The sequence below is a fragment of the Pseudorasbora parva genome, chromosome 1, assembly GCF_024679245.1.
Source record: "Pseudorasbora parva isolate DD20220531a chromosome 1, ASM2467924v1, whole genome shotgun sequence".
Classification (NCBI taxonomy): domain Eukaryota; kingdom Metazoa; phylum Chordata; class Actinopteri; order Cypriniformes; family Gobionidae; genus Pseudorasbora; species Pseudorasbora parva.
In genome coordinates this window covers 57,691,464-57,705,761 of record NC_090172.1, presented here as the reverse complement: position 1 = coordinate 57,705,761, position 14,298 = coordinate 57,691,464, and the positions used below count along the sequence as shown (strand labels likewise).

Here is a 14,298-nt window from a genome sequence, read left to right as displayed (position 1 = left end):
GTGTGAAGCAGAGCAGGACCGAGTGTTGAGGAGCTGAGCACGGCTGCTGGAGCGATTGTTAAACAAATACCCACCTTGCGAGCAGCGGGACTTTTATTATGACGGGACGGGACACATTCGCCGGGCGCCTGCACTGATCCGCTCTTCCGGTTATGATTATGAGGTAATGGAGCTCTGTTTATCATATTAGATACATTTAAGTGTGTTTAAAACGATGTTATGACATTACTCCGTGCGTTCACTTGTTCACACTGCTAAGAGTAAAGCGCTCCAGCCAAGTAAAACCCGAAACCGAGGGTAACGCAGATATGACGCGATTGACAGGCGACTCCCTCAAACGCTATGCTGACACATCCCGGTCCTTGATTAAAATAGCAATTTTCTCACAATTTACAAATAGTTGAAAACATTTGGGATATTGTAGGTACTCAACTGAACAAAATATATAACACCGGCCTAGTGGTTTTTGGATATTTTACTGCAAAAATACTACATAGTGCACCTTTAATATATTTTAAAGCTACACTGTGTAACTTTTTTAGTTTATTTTTAGCTAAAAACACTTAGTTCTATCAAAAATATATGTGCTCGTTAATGTATATTTACTTCTTTCAAGTAATAAAGTATTCTCGTAAGTTTATAATATGCCATTGAAAATACAGACGGGTGAGGGGTTCGAATGCCGGTCGCCATGTTGCTCCTCCATCTTGAAAGTACATCAGCCAAAGAGGGACATACCCGTTAAATTCAAGCTTCACCTTTGGCATTTTAACACACGATGGCACCGTGTCGAATGTGAAGAGGGGGATTGCCATGTTAATCTTGGACTAAATCGGCCACCGTAGGAGTTAAAACGAAATCAGAATTGAGAGGAACAGAAACTCATTTGGAAATCATTCTAATATGCTGATTTGCTGCTTAAGAAACACTTCTTACTATCAATTTTGGAAACAGTTGGTTTGAATAATATGGTTACAATGTAAAAGTTTTTACTGTTCCTTTTTGATCAGATTAGTGCATCCTTGCTGCATAAAAATAATTATTTAATTCAAACTAAATCTTACTGACTCCATACTTTCTAATGGTAGTAAAATAACAAGTACAACTTGTCAGTACCAGTCCAAAATGTAACATTTCACACCTTAAGTAAAAGTATTAGATCTTGATCAGACTTGATAACAGCTGCTTTTATTTGTACTAGTATAGTAGTTCACCCAAATAGGATTTTGCCTTCTGTCTTCATTTACTCGCACTCATGTGGAAGATATTTGAGAAATTATTCTTTTTTTGTCAGTGAAAGAAAGTCAGTGGGCACCAAATGTGTTTAGTTGCCAACATTCTTCAAAATATATACAGAAGAAAAAGCCATGCAGATTTGGAACAACATAAGGGCGAATAAACGATGACAGATCCTCAAGAAAATCTTAAGTCCCAAATCTCTTACAATCTTTTGCAAAGGGAGTGTTTTAACCACATGCACAGCACTTTTGGTTATTTTCAGCTTAATTTGAACAAATCTAATGTAAAACAGCTCTGTTCCAGGATGCTCGAATAAGCAGGAAGCAAACAGTCCCAAACCCTGCATTAGTGACTGTCCTTAGCTGAACATCTGCTATAAAGTAATGAAATAAACATCTGTTTAATATAATGAAATATTTATGATTTATTTGTTGCTTGATACAAAATGATTTTGTCAGGATGCAGCTTTTGAATGGCTGTCGGTTGCTTTTCCGGGGTGCCTGAAGAAGCTGGAAGTGCCGCTGCGAGTGTTTGTTTATAGACTGTAACTCCATCTAAATACATGTGAAAGTCAAATAAAGAGAGTGTTTCTTTCTCTTCTTCCAGACTTCCACCACAGTTGAAGAGGGTGAGAAAGATCCCGCAACCAGTGAAAAAGCTCAGACATCTGAAAGTCCAACCGGAGCATCTGATGACTCAAAAACGAAAGAAAATCCTGACATTTCTCAGTCTTCTCCGAAAGAAAAGAGTGAGAAAGAAAAACAAGACGAGGAGAGCACTGAAAAAGACGCCTCCCTGGAGAAAACGTCTGATTCCCCATCCATTAAAGATGAGAGCAGAGGTACCTGTGACAGCAGCTGCTGAAATCTGATCATTTTATTGTGATTTGATGGCTTATTGTTGTTTGTCATTCATTACAGAGGCACTGAAAGGGGACAAGGGAGAGAAAAGAGAGAAGGCTGGAGAAGAGAAAGAGAAGAGTGAAGTGACATCTCCCACAGAAACAACAGAAAAGAAAGAGAAGTTAGAACAGTCTTCTGATGTAAAAAAAGGTGAATTTTGCAAAGTACAGTCAATGGTGCATCCAGTTATTAAACTTAACGGGATGTAAGCATGTTTTTCCTTTTTTCCATCGGGACACAGAGGAGGTGAAGGGTGAAAGGGATGCTGGGAAGGAGAGCAGAGGGCAGAGGGAGGAGGTGCCCAAAGGTAACGGCAAACCCACAGAGCGTCCACGGTTTATGTTCAACATCGCAGATGGAGGATTCACAGGTAAACTCAATCAGTGGATTGTTTAAAGCTGCTGTGCGGCATTTTGTCCGTGTTGAAATCCCCTCAATCTGCCATCTCTATGTGTACTTTAATTTTTTGTGTCAATAACCTGAGCTATTATTAAATAATGTGAGTGACTAATCATTTTGAGTGACTACATATATTTTGTGGTCAAAGCATTTTGTGACTATGTGCCCTATCATACCGCGGCGCCAGGCAGGACGCAAGTGTTTTTTGCTAGTTATTATTTTCATGTCCTGCACCACGTTGTTTAAATAGCAAATGGACTCGTGTCCATCTGTTCACCCATGGGTGTGCTGGTCTGAAAATGAGGTGTGTTCAGGCGCATTGTTGGTACGCTCCTATTTTGAGGAACTAAAAATGACCAACAAAAACCTGCTCTAAAGTCAATAGCGCATTATTTTTTGTGTTATTTTAAAGGCAGGTTAGTAATATGTGCCTATAGGCTGGTGCACAACGCATGTACACTTATTACACACGCAGCAGCACACAAACATGCCAAATATTAAAAATAAGAGCTTCATATGACAATTTATCTGCTCAATAAAATACCTTACTCTCCTGTTGAGTAATAAAACACCATCATCTCCGCTCCGCTTTTACAACATTTCAAAATTCAGTTCTATATACTATATAATATACAATTCACTAGCATTTTTTATGAGCTGTGACGTCAACGGAAAAATCTACATTTCACCCAAAAACAATGGCAAAACATCTACTATATCTAAAATATTGACTATAAAATAATAAAATTAAATAATGTATTACTTATTTGTGAGTTGAAAAAAAAAAGTCTGAATACACAGCTAATTTTAAAAGGCCATCGATGGAGAAAGATGCTGTTTGCCTTCTGGTGGTGTAATTATGGCATCTTCCAGTAGGGGCCAACAGGACCATGTTAGAAATATCTTTTTTTCATTTTTGTTTGGTGTCGCTAATAGCACAATAATGACACACTGCAGCTCACTGATACATTTTTGATATTCATATTTATTTGATATTAATATCCCTGGTTCAATAGTATCTACATATTGACCTCTATCCATGTTTTTCCTTCGTACATTTTTTGTGCCGAGTGTTGACAGGCACAGTAATATGTGGCAGGTAATCGTGCCAGCATTATGTAAAGCTGCTCACTCATGTAACGTGAAGCATGTACTGTTATGATAAAGTGCAATGGAACAGTGTGTTGTTGAGGTAACATGACAGTGTGGTTACATTGTGAAGGATCAGTTCAGCTTCTCTGAGCTTCCGTTGAGTGGTTTTACCAGGAACGGCAAGCAGTGATTTCATCTGTCAGTGGTTTACAAAGACTTCCCTTAGATTAGTTTCCATCGTTCACCATTGATTATTTCCTAAAATGACTTGTGTTGAAATGTGAAAACCTATGATTTCATGGATTCTGCTTAGATTCATGGTCAAGCCGTATGTAAACGTACACTTGTGTGTTTATATTTTGTGTGCAGAGACCGTATAAGTGCATGCATCAGTATTTTTCTGCGAGACTAATACTGTGAATAATTGGCGTGTGGTGAGGGTGGAGACTGTAATGGGAGTATTGGGAATATAAAGGGAGTTCAGGAGTAGATGTGCCATTTCCCATTACAAATACTGAGAATTTTTTACAAAGATGACTGTATTGACCAACACACTAATATGATTCATCACCTGACTACGATCATCAGGGGTTGGGTCACTTGAAATACATTGAATTTGGGTTTCTTTTTTTCCATTTCAAACTGCCAGAGATACCACTAGATATTAACTAAATCATAAAATGCAGTTTGTACATTTTTTAATTAGGGATGTTTGGTACATTGGTTATCTGCCGATGTTATTGACGGGTGTCATCAATGTAATAATCGGTAGCGACCGATAAAATCTATTTTTTTTAAACTATCGGCCATTGGCAAATTATTTAAAAACAGCCGATGATCAAGGCCAAATATATCCTGTAAATCACTGATAACTGATAAACTCTCTGTTTGATTGTCAGCCTCAGCGCGCGCTGCTCCAACTATTGCAAAGGGAGCTTTCTTTGATCGCTTTCTTCATGTAATTTAATCACAGTTAAAATACAGATTATTTTCACCCTACTAAGATAAACAACGCAAGTTGGCGTTTAGTCACTGGTTTGATATACTGACACAGACAAAGAACATCACACTGTACATGAATCATTACATTTCAGATCAGGCATTAGAATGAACACGGTTACTTACATGTTGCATTACCGTCGAACCCAGAGAGTATCCTCAACGGCATATTTATTGCTTGTTAGCTCGATCTGGTTTAACACTAGGCCTATATATGTTACTTTAGGCTACCTATTCTATTGCATGTCATGCGTGAATCGGTGGGCGGGGCTAAAGAGGCAGGGATGAAGTAGGCATTGATATTATTCTGCAGAGGTGGTGCTTGCCTCCCTTTGACTGTCGTTTGAAGGGCCTGGTGTCAATAAAAGCTTTTATTGGACTAATAAGGAAGTTATCAGCCCTGAATTTTAACGGAGTGTCTATTTAAACCAGGGGTTGGCAGCCTTGTTGGCAGAGGCTATTTACACTAACTCCGCCCACTGACATCTGGATTGTCAATGGTAGCAATAGTGTGGAGTTTGAATCCGGCTTTTACCGAACGCCTCTACTCCTTTTCCCCATCACATATCAGATCGGAAAGCCATTTATTTTCAATAGATACGTTTTTTTCCCCAAAAGTAGAAATAAAGTGTCTAACGTGTGTTTAATAATAGTGTTTATCGGTTAGAGGCAGGTGTGAGGATGGATTTAATGTCCCAATAAGGCGGCATCCATTTAATCATTTTAAAAAATATAATAATTTACACTCTTAATGTTTAATGTACAACAACACTGAGGTGCAAATAGTATCTGCTACTATTTATAAGTATAAGTAGCATCTATCTACTATTTACACATATTGCAAAGAAAATGTAATATTTTCACTGTACATATAGCATCTAATCTTATGTGTAATCAATCAGTCACATCCATAAAACATGTCAGTTTTTATTTGAGTGTAATTATTATCTGTAAATAAATAGCAGTTGAATATAATAGTTTGGGGGGGGAAATTACCCTAAGAAAATCTAAATAATCTGAATAATCAGTTGGCAGAGAAAGTTATAGTGCATCTCTAAATATTGATATTTAGTATATAAATATTTGATATTGTCTTTTAATTTAATCTTTTTATTTATTGACATTGGGATGGTATTGGATATTTGTTTGTGCATTCCCGTTTTTATGTATCTAATCCATCTAATGCTCAGTTAAAGTTGATCTTTTAATATTTCAATGGTAAATGTAATCTTTAGCAAATCTCAAAATTAATTTCCATTTTGTACATTAAATATTGTGCTGTCTAAATTCATTTTTAAAATGGCTAATTTGAGTGTTTATTAGATTTTGTATTAGTTATTTTAACATTTATAGGTTACCAGCCATAAGAAGAAAGTAATCATCAGCTTATCAGCATCAGCCATAATTTTATTATCAGTTCATCCCGAATTAAAGGTTTTTTATTCAGCCCTGATCATAGTCAAATACTCAAATCCAGCACCTGTCATCTTAACAACCCTAAGTTAGCAAGCTAGTGGTCGTTCTCTGCTCTATTATTTCTTTGATTTTTCCCAGCCCCAGTCGCTATAAATAGTTTCAGTTTCCAAGCAGCCAATCTTTTTGCATAGTTTAATTTACAACTTTAAAAGAGAACAACTAAACATCAAGGGGTTTATACTTACTGTAGCTATAAACATTTCACCAGCGTCGATAAAACATTTCAAGCAAACACTAAGCATGCAGCTTGCACAAATCATTTAGTTTACAGATAGATAACTCGATTTATATACGCTTTCTAGCTATGTTTTTGGAGGATTGTTACCTTTTGTTTATTTACTCGTCAGCAGGTATAAACGGACGTAACTGATATCTGTCTGTGTTGTGTTTTTCTTTTCTGCACAGAGCTCCACACTCTTTGGCAGAACGAGGAGCGGGCGGCCATTTCATCAGGCAAGATCAATGAGATCTGGCACCGGCGACACGACTTCTGGCTGCTGGCAGGCATCGTGTGGTATCCTTGGAGATAGGCTGCTGTCACCCTAGAAACAATCCAGTTTCATTAATGTATATTTATACTGCGTTTGCGAAATGAACAGTTTGTTTAGAGCTCAAAGCCAAGAAGAACAAGGGAATAAAATGAGATGGAAAAAAATTGGGTTCCTGCAAATACATTCACATTGCTTTAGCGAACACTACCGACAGCTAGTGTTATTTTTTCATTGACAATAAAGATCTGTACACTTGGACTCCTCATGTTCTCAGGGTTCCTATGCGGTATGCAATTCGATTTTCAGGTGTTTCCAGACTATTCATCTTTAGCCTCAAGACCACACCAAACGCGTTAGAAATCAGAAAAGGGTGAGAAACATTGTACTTGGTTCCTTTTTTTGTCTTCAAACCAAATTTGGGTCTTCAGCCGACAAAGTTTAAATCCCGTCTGGGTAGCACGCCACCCATAATGTTTACTCATTAGGTCAGTAGGTTGAGAGTTTGCGTCTTTTGTGGCTGTTCGAACACATCTGATCACATGAGCGTTTACACTACAAAAGCACTCCGGTCAAATGTGTTTTTGACTGCCTATGGAAGGGATCGAAAACATTTTAGACCCCGTTTTCACCTGTATTTGCCGTCGTCCGATCAACCAAAACGCAACTTAATACCAGTTGTAAATAGGGCCTTCATGACAAAAGTTTAGTGATTATCAAATTGAATGAATTATTTCACAATTTCATTATTATCTAAACAAGTCTCTTTTGAATTAATGTGCTTGTGCCATTCAAACCAGCAACAGATAAAGAAGCAAACAGTAATTTTACAGCTGGTATTAAGATGCGTTTAAGTCGATCAGATCATAAGTGGACGACGCTAAATACAGGTGTAAAAGGGGTCTAAAACGTTTCAAGCTTGTCCACATTCATCCACTTTTAGGGGATTCGACCCCCTGCTTTCATAGTGTAAACGTTCATGTGAACGGTTGTGTTTGAACAGCCGCAAAAGACAGTCTACTCTCTGCTTTTATAATGAGAAGAACATTATGCTCCAAAACAATGACAAAATTCATATTTAGAAGATATAAGCATTCAAAACTTACATTCTCTCACTTCCGCCAATATGAATCAGTGATTTTGATGACGTCATTGCACTTCAGCTTCTCATCAGATTTTCTGTCCAATCAAATGCTCTTCCCCCCCCCCCCCCCCCCCCTACATTATAGATAGATGCTGAGGCTGAAATCGGTCACTTGTTCACACATTGACTATTTTTTTCATGGTGAATGGCACATAGTGCACTATATGGGGGATAGGGAACGATTCAGACAGTGTAAATATGCTTTTCATTTGGGCGAATGAAGTCTGGTTTCATGTAAGTGTCATGTGAACCACTACAGCGCACACACACACGGTCTGCTCCGAGAGATACGAGAGCACAGAGCGGATCATATGCGCAAGTCGGCAGACCAAAAAACATATCGGATCCATTTGAATTCTGCACAGAACGCTGTATTTTAAAGCGATATGGAGGAGATCAGGAGGAGAAACGGTTAGAGATTAGGAGGAAACTACGGCTCTACTGAGCTCAGCGTTGCTGGCCGAGCTGTGATAAAAAACTAAACGCTATTGGCCAGAGGTCTTCAACCCTGTCCTGCAGAGTTTAGCTCCAACCCTAATCAGAGACAGGTAAAGCTAATCAAGCTCTTAAGGATCACTTAGAAATACACAGGCCAGTGTGCTGAAGCAGGTTAGAAATATACTTTGCAGGACAGTGTGTTTCCAGGATCAGGGTTGAAGACCTCTGCTATTGGGTATAAGGGGAGAAGCTGCTCGATATGCCCTGCCCCGTGTTCCTGTTTCATTACAAAAATTGCTGCGCGTTTCAAGGCACTTCAGTGAGCCTTTAAAATTTGCTGGCTGAAGACTCAAGTTTGGTTTGAAGACAAAAACATCCCACGCTCAATGTTCTCTCACCATTCCTGATTTCTAACACATACACTCACAGCGTTCCTCTGGTCTTGCGTCTGTCAGAGCTGTCAAGCTGCTGCTCTGCGTATGTTTTTCCGTCATCTACAGGTGTGTTCAAATGTAAATTGTGAGCTTATTTTGTCCATTAGATTGAAAGATCTGAATAAGCTCATACATTTACAACCATAGACCCTCCCCTTAAAGAAATCAGGACAGAAGTGATTGAAAGTGGACAAAACAAACGATAATAAACGATAACGCGTCTCCCTCGTCTTCCAATCGATCAACCGGGGGTTAACTGGGCCTCGATCAGACTGCACAGTGTCAAAACCGATGTGTGAATATACGCAGGTTTTAAAGCGTTTCTTATATCATTTAAGCGCACGTTATCACTTTGAGAAAACCAATTAAAACAACAGAAAATGTATTTAAAGATGACTTGTATAATGCTGATTAATGTTGTCGTATGAACCGTTTATGTTAAGTATGGTCTATAAAAATCTACAGAGAACTTCAGTCTGGAAAAGTATGGAAATTGGAAAAGGAAAATGTGTAGGAACCCTGAAATTGTAGTTTTGTCCTTGACCTGTTTCAGCCATGGCTACGCACGGTGGCAGGACATTCAGAACGACCCTCAGTTCGCCATCGTCAACGAACCTTTCAAAACTCAAGCCAACAAGGGAAACTTCTTAGAGATGAAAAACAAGTTCCTGGCCAGACGGTTTAAGGTATGTCGTAAGTAAAGCATTTAAATAAATCTATGTGTTTAGTGTCTTTTCTTTTTGTTTCTTTTTTTTGTGTGTGACATCCATGGTGGAGTTTAATTTCGTTTCATTGTGGCTTTTGTTGCTATTTTACACTTTTTTCTTCTTGCGTTGTGGTTGTTTGAAAGCTGCTTCTTTTGTTCTGTCATTTGTATCATAATTATATGCTTGTGTGTCTTGCTTTGGCATGCTTCTCACTCTACCTGTTGTTCTGCTGCTGTTTGTCTGACTCCAGCCTGAAGATTTTATCTCTACATGTTGACGCGTCACAATCGCAAACACAAAACCTGAATATGCTGACACGTGCTCTTGTGAAACAGCCCCGTCTCTCGTTGTTTTTCCTGTTTTTCTTTTCTTCACATGTTTCATATCCTTTTCTCTACATCCTCCTTTTTCTTTACTCAGCCTCCCTTGCTCTTTTTCTCTCGCTCTGTCTTTCTCTTCTCTTACATAATTCGGTTCGCGTTGAGCAACCTGAGAACCGCTGTTCCAGTGGAACTTCTTTTAATTGGAAGCTGGTGCTTTCTCATGCACATAAATCACTGGAATGGTTTATCGTTCCAAACGTAATTTTTCTGTCAATTCTGTTCAATTTCTTAAATTCCCTTTTATTTTGTGACCTATTTTCGTATCCAGCTATGTGTTCTCAATCTTTGTCTTTTTTCATGTTTTCTTTGTTCTCTCAGCTGCTTCCCTCTTTCACACATGATGCTCTTTTCCATTGTTGGTTTCTTGTCTTTTTCTTTAAAGAAATAAATTAGAGACAGTTTTTGTCCTTGTCAATTAATCAAATGAAAATAAACACATTTATAATGTTGCAAAATATTTATATTTCAAATAAATGGTTATATTTTAAACTTTCTAATAATCAAAGAATCCAAGTTTCCACAAAAATTATTAAGCAGAACAACTGTTTTCTATCTTGTTTTTGTCCCTCTGTTTGAAACACGTTTTGATGGGCGTGTTGCATTGAAGACTCGGAAGTAAACGCCCACTCCTATGATTGGGTAACACTTTTGCATTTTAAAATAATTTTCAACCTCTCTGCCACTACACATGTGGAAATTTTTTGAAAACTTCAGACAATTTGGGGGGAAAATTGTTTGAGTACTTGGAGTTTCCACAGTTAAAGTTAACAAAGGATAACGTGCAGTGTGTCGTTTAAACAACTCTGTAGCAACGTTAAAGAAACACTCCACTATCTTTGAAAACAGACTCACTTAAACTCCCCTAGAGAATCCATTCAGCCGATCTCTAGGTATCTTTGTAATTTGTTTGAGCGAAATGGTATCGGTCTAATAAGATTCAATGATCTTTGCTAAGCTATGCTAAAATTGTTAACGCCAGAGATCGGCTGAATGGATTAGAAAATGGGAAAACTCTACTGTTTAACTCTAGGGGAGTTGGAAAATGAGCCTATTTTCAAAAATAGTGGCGTGTTCAGTGAAAAAGGAGGCAGGAACCGACGACCGTTTAACAAAAAACTATATTCAAAAAATAATAAACAACAAAATTGACAACTGCCACACAAACATAAACAAAACACAATATAAAGTCCAGGCCTGGTCCTCTCTCGTCTTACTCGTCGCTCCTCCATTTATCCTTCCGGATCTCCTTCATGAGACTCGAGACCAGTGTGATGACACTCATCAGCCCTCGAGACTGCATTCTACCCCCGACCCCGCCGATCCAGGGGGCCAGTCACCTGGGGGTAAATACGTAAATACAGACGAGGCGAGAGATAAGGAGACAGAAGGATAAGGGGAGAGAGGGGAAAAAAATCTCGGTCCGGTTCCCAAAACGCACTGCCTGAAGAACTTGCGATGTCTGACGGTGGAACTGGATGCTTTTGGCCTTATTCTCCCCCGTCCTCTAATGGCCGGCGATCGCTCCTCCCCATGCTGGTGGCTGGATGCAGGCCCTGAAGCCCCGTTCACACCGCCAGCGATTTTGTCACTGCATGTCGCCAGCGCCAGAGATTCATGTCCCTAGTGGCCGTTCCCACTACGGGTTGCATATAAACGTCATTAAATATATTTGTACTATTGTACCGTTTTTATTACTAGTGTTTTGCAGAACAGAGCAAGTTATTAAAGTCAAAACTTACTTTATATCCCCACAATCCCAGACACGTTTTTCCATGCATCATTTTTTTAAATGTGTCTCTGTATGTAGGCTACACAGAGAGATATTATAAAGAACAGGGGGCTTGCTAAAAGCTAATATCAACAACTCCTCCCGACACCGCAGCAGTAAAGCAGACGTATCACGTGCACTCCACTGACTTCACTCCTATTGGTTGTCGCTCGCGAAAATCGCTTCTCGTTTGCATAAAGTTGAAATTTCTGAACTTTTGTCGCGTGTCTCGTGTCGCTTGACACGCCCACATTCTGTCGCCAACGGTCACTGTCGCTCGTGACGCCGGAAGTCGCCAGCGCTCCATTGAAATGAATGGGATCATGTCGCTTTGTCGCTGTGTGTCGCTGGCGGTGTGAACGGGGCTTGACGCTCGACAAATGCCAACGCTTCCTTCCTCCTGGGTTTTGGCACCAATATAGCAAAGTTAAGGCTCAGGGAAGAAGGAGGCGGGAACTGGTGAACGTTTTACATAAAAAGTAAAGCATGAGCCCCTCATGAACGACTGTTCCGTAATTACTAAATTAACTATATCAACTTTATTACTCATCTGCCCACATTGTCACTATATGATAAATTGAAATGAGCTGATGACATCACCATTTTCTCTAGAACGACTGTACAGCCCAGAGTTTCCGCTAGAAAAAAATGGTGCCGGTCAAAGTGACCGGCAGAGGTTTCGTTTTCCGGACGTTTTGATGATATGCCGGTCAAAAATTCCTGAAAGCAGTTTGTGTAACTTAAAAAAAAAGACATAATCAGGCCGTATATGCAACATGTTTATTAGCCTAACTTTCAAATAGACGGAAAAAAACATGAACGTCCGATTGGCGTCAATCAACCAATTTTTTTAACTCATAGGCGTAATTTGCGGGTGGGACAGGTGGGACATGACCCCACCACTTTTTTATCTTGCTTCACGGATGAACCTAACTAATACAAACAAAACATCTCTGGTTAACTAGAAGGGTATAATTTCATTCGTTTGTTAAATAAGAGGCGATCTGGTGCTCGTTGCCGCTGTTATCAGTGCTGCAGATTTCTCTCGCGGCTCATGCAGTCTTCACACAGACGAGCGCTTTAATCTAACGCTTAACGCCGTTGCAGAGACTTTCTGTTTGTTCCGGTCAGATCGCGAAACAAAATGCACAAAAACTGTTCCTGCTCTTGATGTACAACCACTGATGGTATTCGGTTTTGATGAGAGAAAAAATAGACCAGGAGGGCAGATTAGAAACGAGAACTTCTGACAAGTTTAACAGACTAGACCAGGGATTATAAGCAAAGTGTGCAAATCTATTTGCCTTTATTCACGTGAAAAATCTTTAGATGCAATAATTAAACGCAATTAATAAATTTAATTATAAACTCAGTATGTCTCATTTAGTTGGTAACATTTAAATTGGCCACCGTGTGAAATGACAAAAGCATATAATAGAATATAACAGTATACTGATAACTGTAAGCAGGTGCACTAGGCCTACAAGATGTTTTTGAAATCATTAGAGAAAACGACAAAATTACTTATTCACAAAATTACGTGTGTGAATAAGTGCTACCTGTTTAAAATGTGCTTGCACCCAATCAGATTCATTGAAAAAAAATCCCTTAAACTTTAACATCCCGCTCATGCCCATCGCCGTAATCATCTGTATCAAGCTGGTTGTTTACCGTGTACAGTTCTGAACACTGCACTATGTGCTTATTTAAATCTTTTCGTTTCTACACATATTAGGCTACATATTCCTCATGTCTGTGAGGCAAGCCTGCCGAGTTTCAGTTTATTTGAGACGCGCTTCAGTTCATGATCATTGAAAGCGATCGCTTCCGCGACCTAGTCTACTTATTTATTTCTTATTTATTAAATAAATGCAATTAACCGAAGAAACCTTTATTAAAATTAAGAGACAATTTGTACAAAACGAAAGAAAGGCTTTTTACAAAACAAAACTTAATATTAAACTAAATATAACCACCAAAATCATTTCTGACCCACTTGCATTTTTGCACTTAGCCTATCATAATCAGATGAAATCTAAAAATAATATTATAATATTTAAACATAAATATGAAGAAAAAAAACATTGTTTAATGGCTACAACAAGTAGCCTATAGTAAGCTACAGATTTATGTCATGTCTGAGCTGGATTTGAACGAACATCATTTTACCGGTGGGTTCATGAGCGCGCGCCAGTGAATTATTGAGCTGATCACACCGGCTCCGCTCCGCTAATTAGTCATTACAGGCTCGTTCTCGATACTTACACGGGCAGGGCCGGTCTCTCGGGTGCATGGGCTCGGGTAGGGTTGGGCTTTATTTTTTTGAGCCGATCTACGCTCTAGTTCTGGCGAAAAATGTAGTGCTGTGCCGGCCCGTTGTCATAAATTGTTCTCGTGATGGAGCGGTAGTGGAGCGCTCTCGGAGCGAGTAAAAACCACAACGCTCCGACTTTTAAAAAAAATCGCTCCTCACTCCATTCAAAATCTCGCCGCTCCACTCCGCTCACATAGCCTACTCTGCTTCGCAGGCTGTGGAGAATTGCAATCCTCCATAGCCACGGAGCGCTGTCATGTCAGCGAGTGCATCACGTCGCAGGCTTACGGTATCGATAAGAGGCAGTTTTAATCTGACAATTTGACCGAAAAGATTTCATTTTGTCGGACATTTAATTTTTTTCCCGGCCAATGTCCGGTAATTACCGGACAACGGAAACCCAGGTACAGCCGAATCAGATTTTCCTGTTCAACACTGTGAAGCTGCTTTAAAACAATCTTCATTGTAAAAGTGCTATATAAATAAAGGTGACTTGACTTGTCTGTTGTTACTCC

At 39.2% G+C, this 14,298-nt stretch overlaps 1 protein-coding gene across 3 annotated transcripts in view; it reads left to right on the top strand.

Moving 5' to 3' along the window:
• The window catches only part of chd3 (chromodomain helicase DNA binding protein 3), a 100,291-nt gene that overhangs the window by 59,638 nt on the left and 26,355 nt on the right, over window positions 1-14,298 (top strand). For all 3 annotated transcript variants that reach the window (XM_067446450.1, XM_067446442.1, XM_067446433.1), the window contains exons 32-36: window positions 1,846-2,080; window positions 2,160-2,291; window positions 2,383-2,511; window positions 6,513-6,621; window positions 9,165-9,297. In XM_067446450.1, the coding sequence (XP_067302551.1) occupies window positions 1,846-2,080; window positions 2,160-2,291; window positions 2,383-2,511; window positions 6,513-6,621; window positions 9,165-9,297 (738 nt within the window). The remainder of the gene's footprint in view (window positions 1-1,845; window positions 2,081-2,159; window positions 2,292-2,382; window positions 2,512-6,512; window positions 6,622-9,164; window positions 9,298-14,298) is intronic.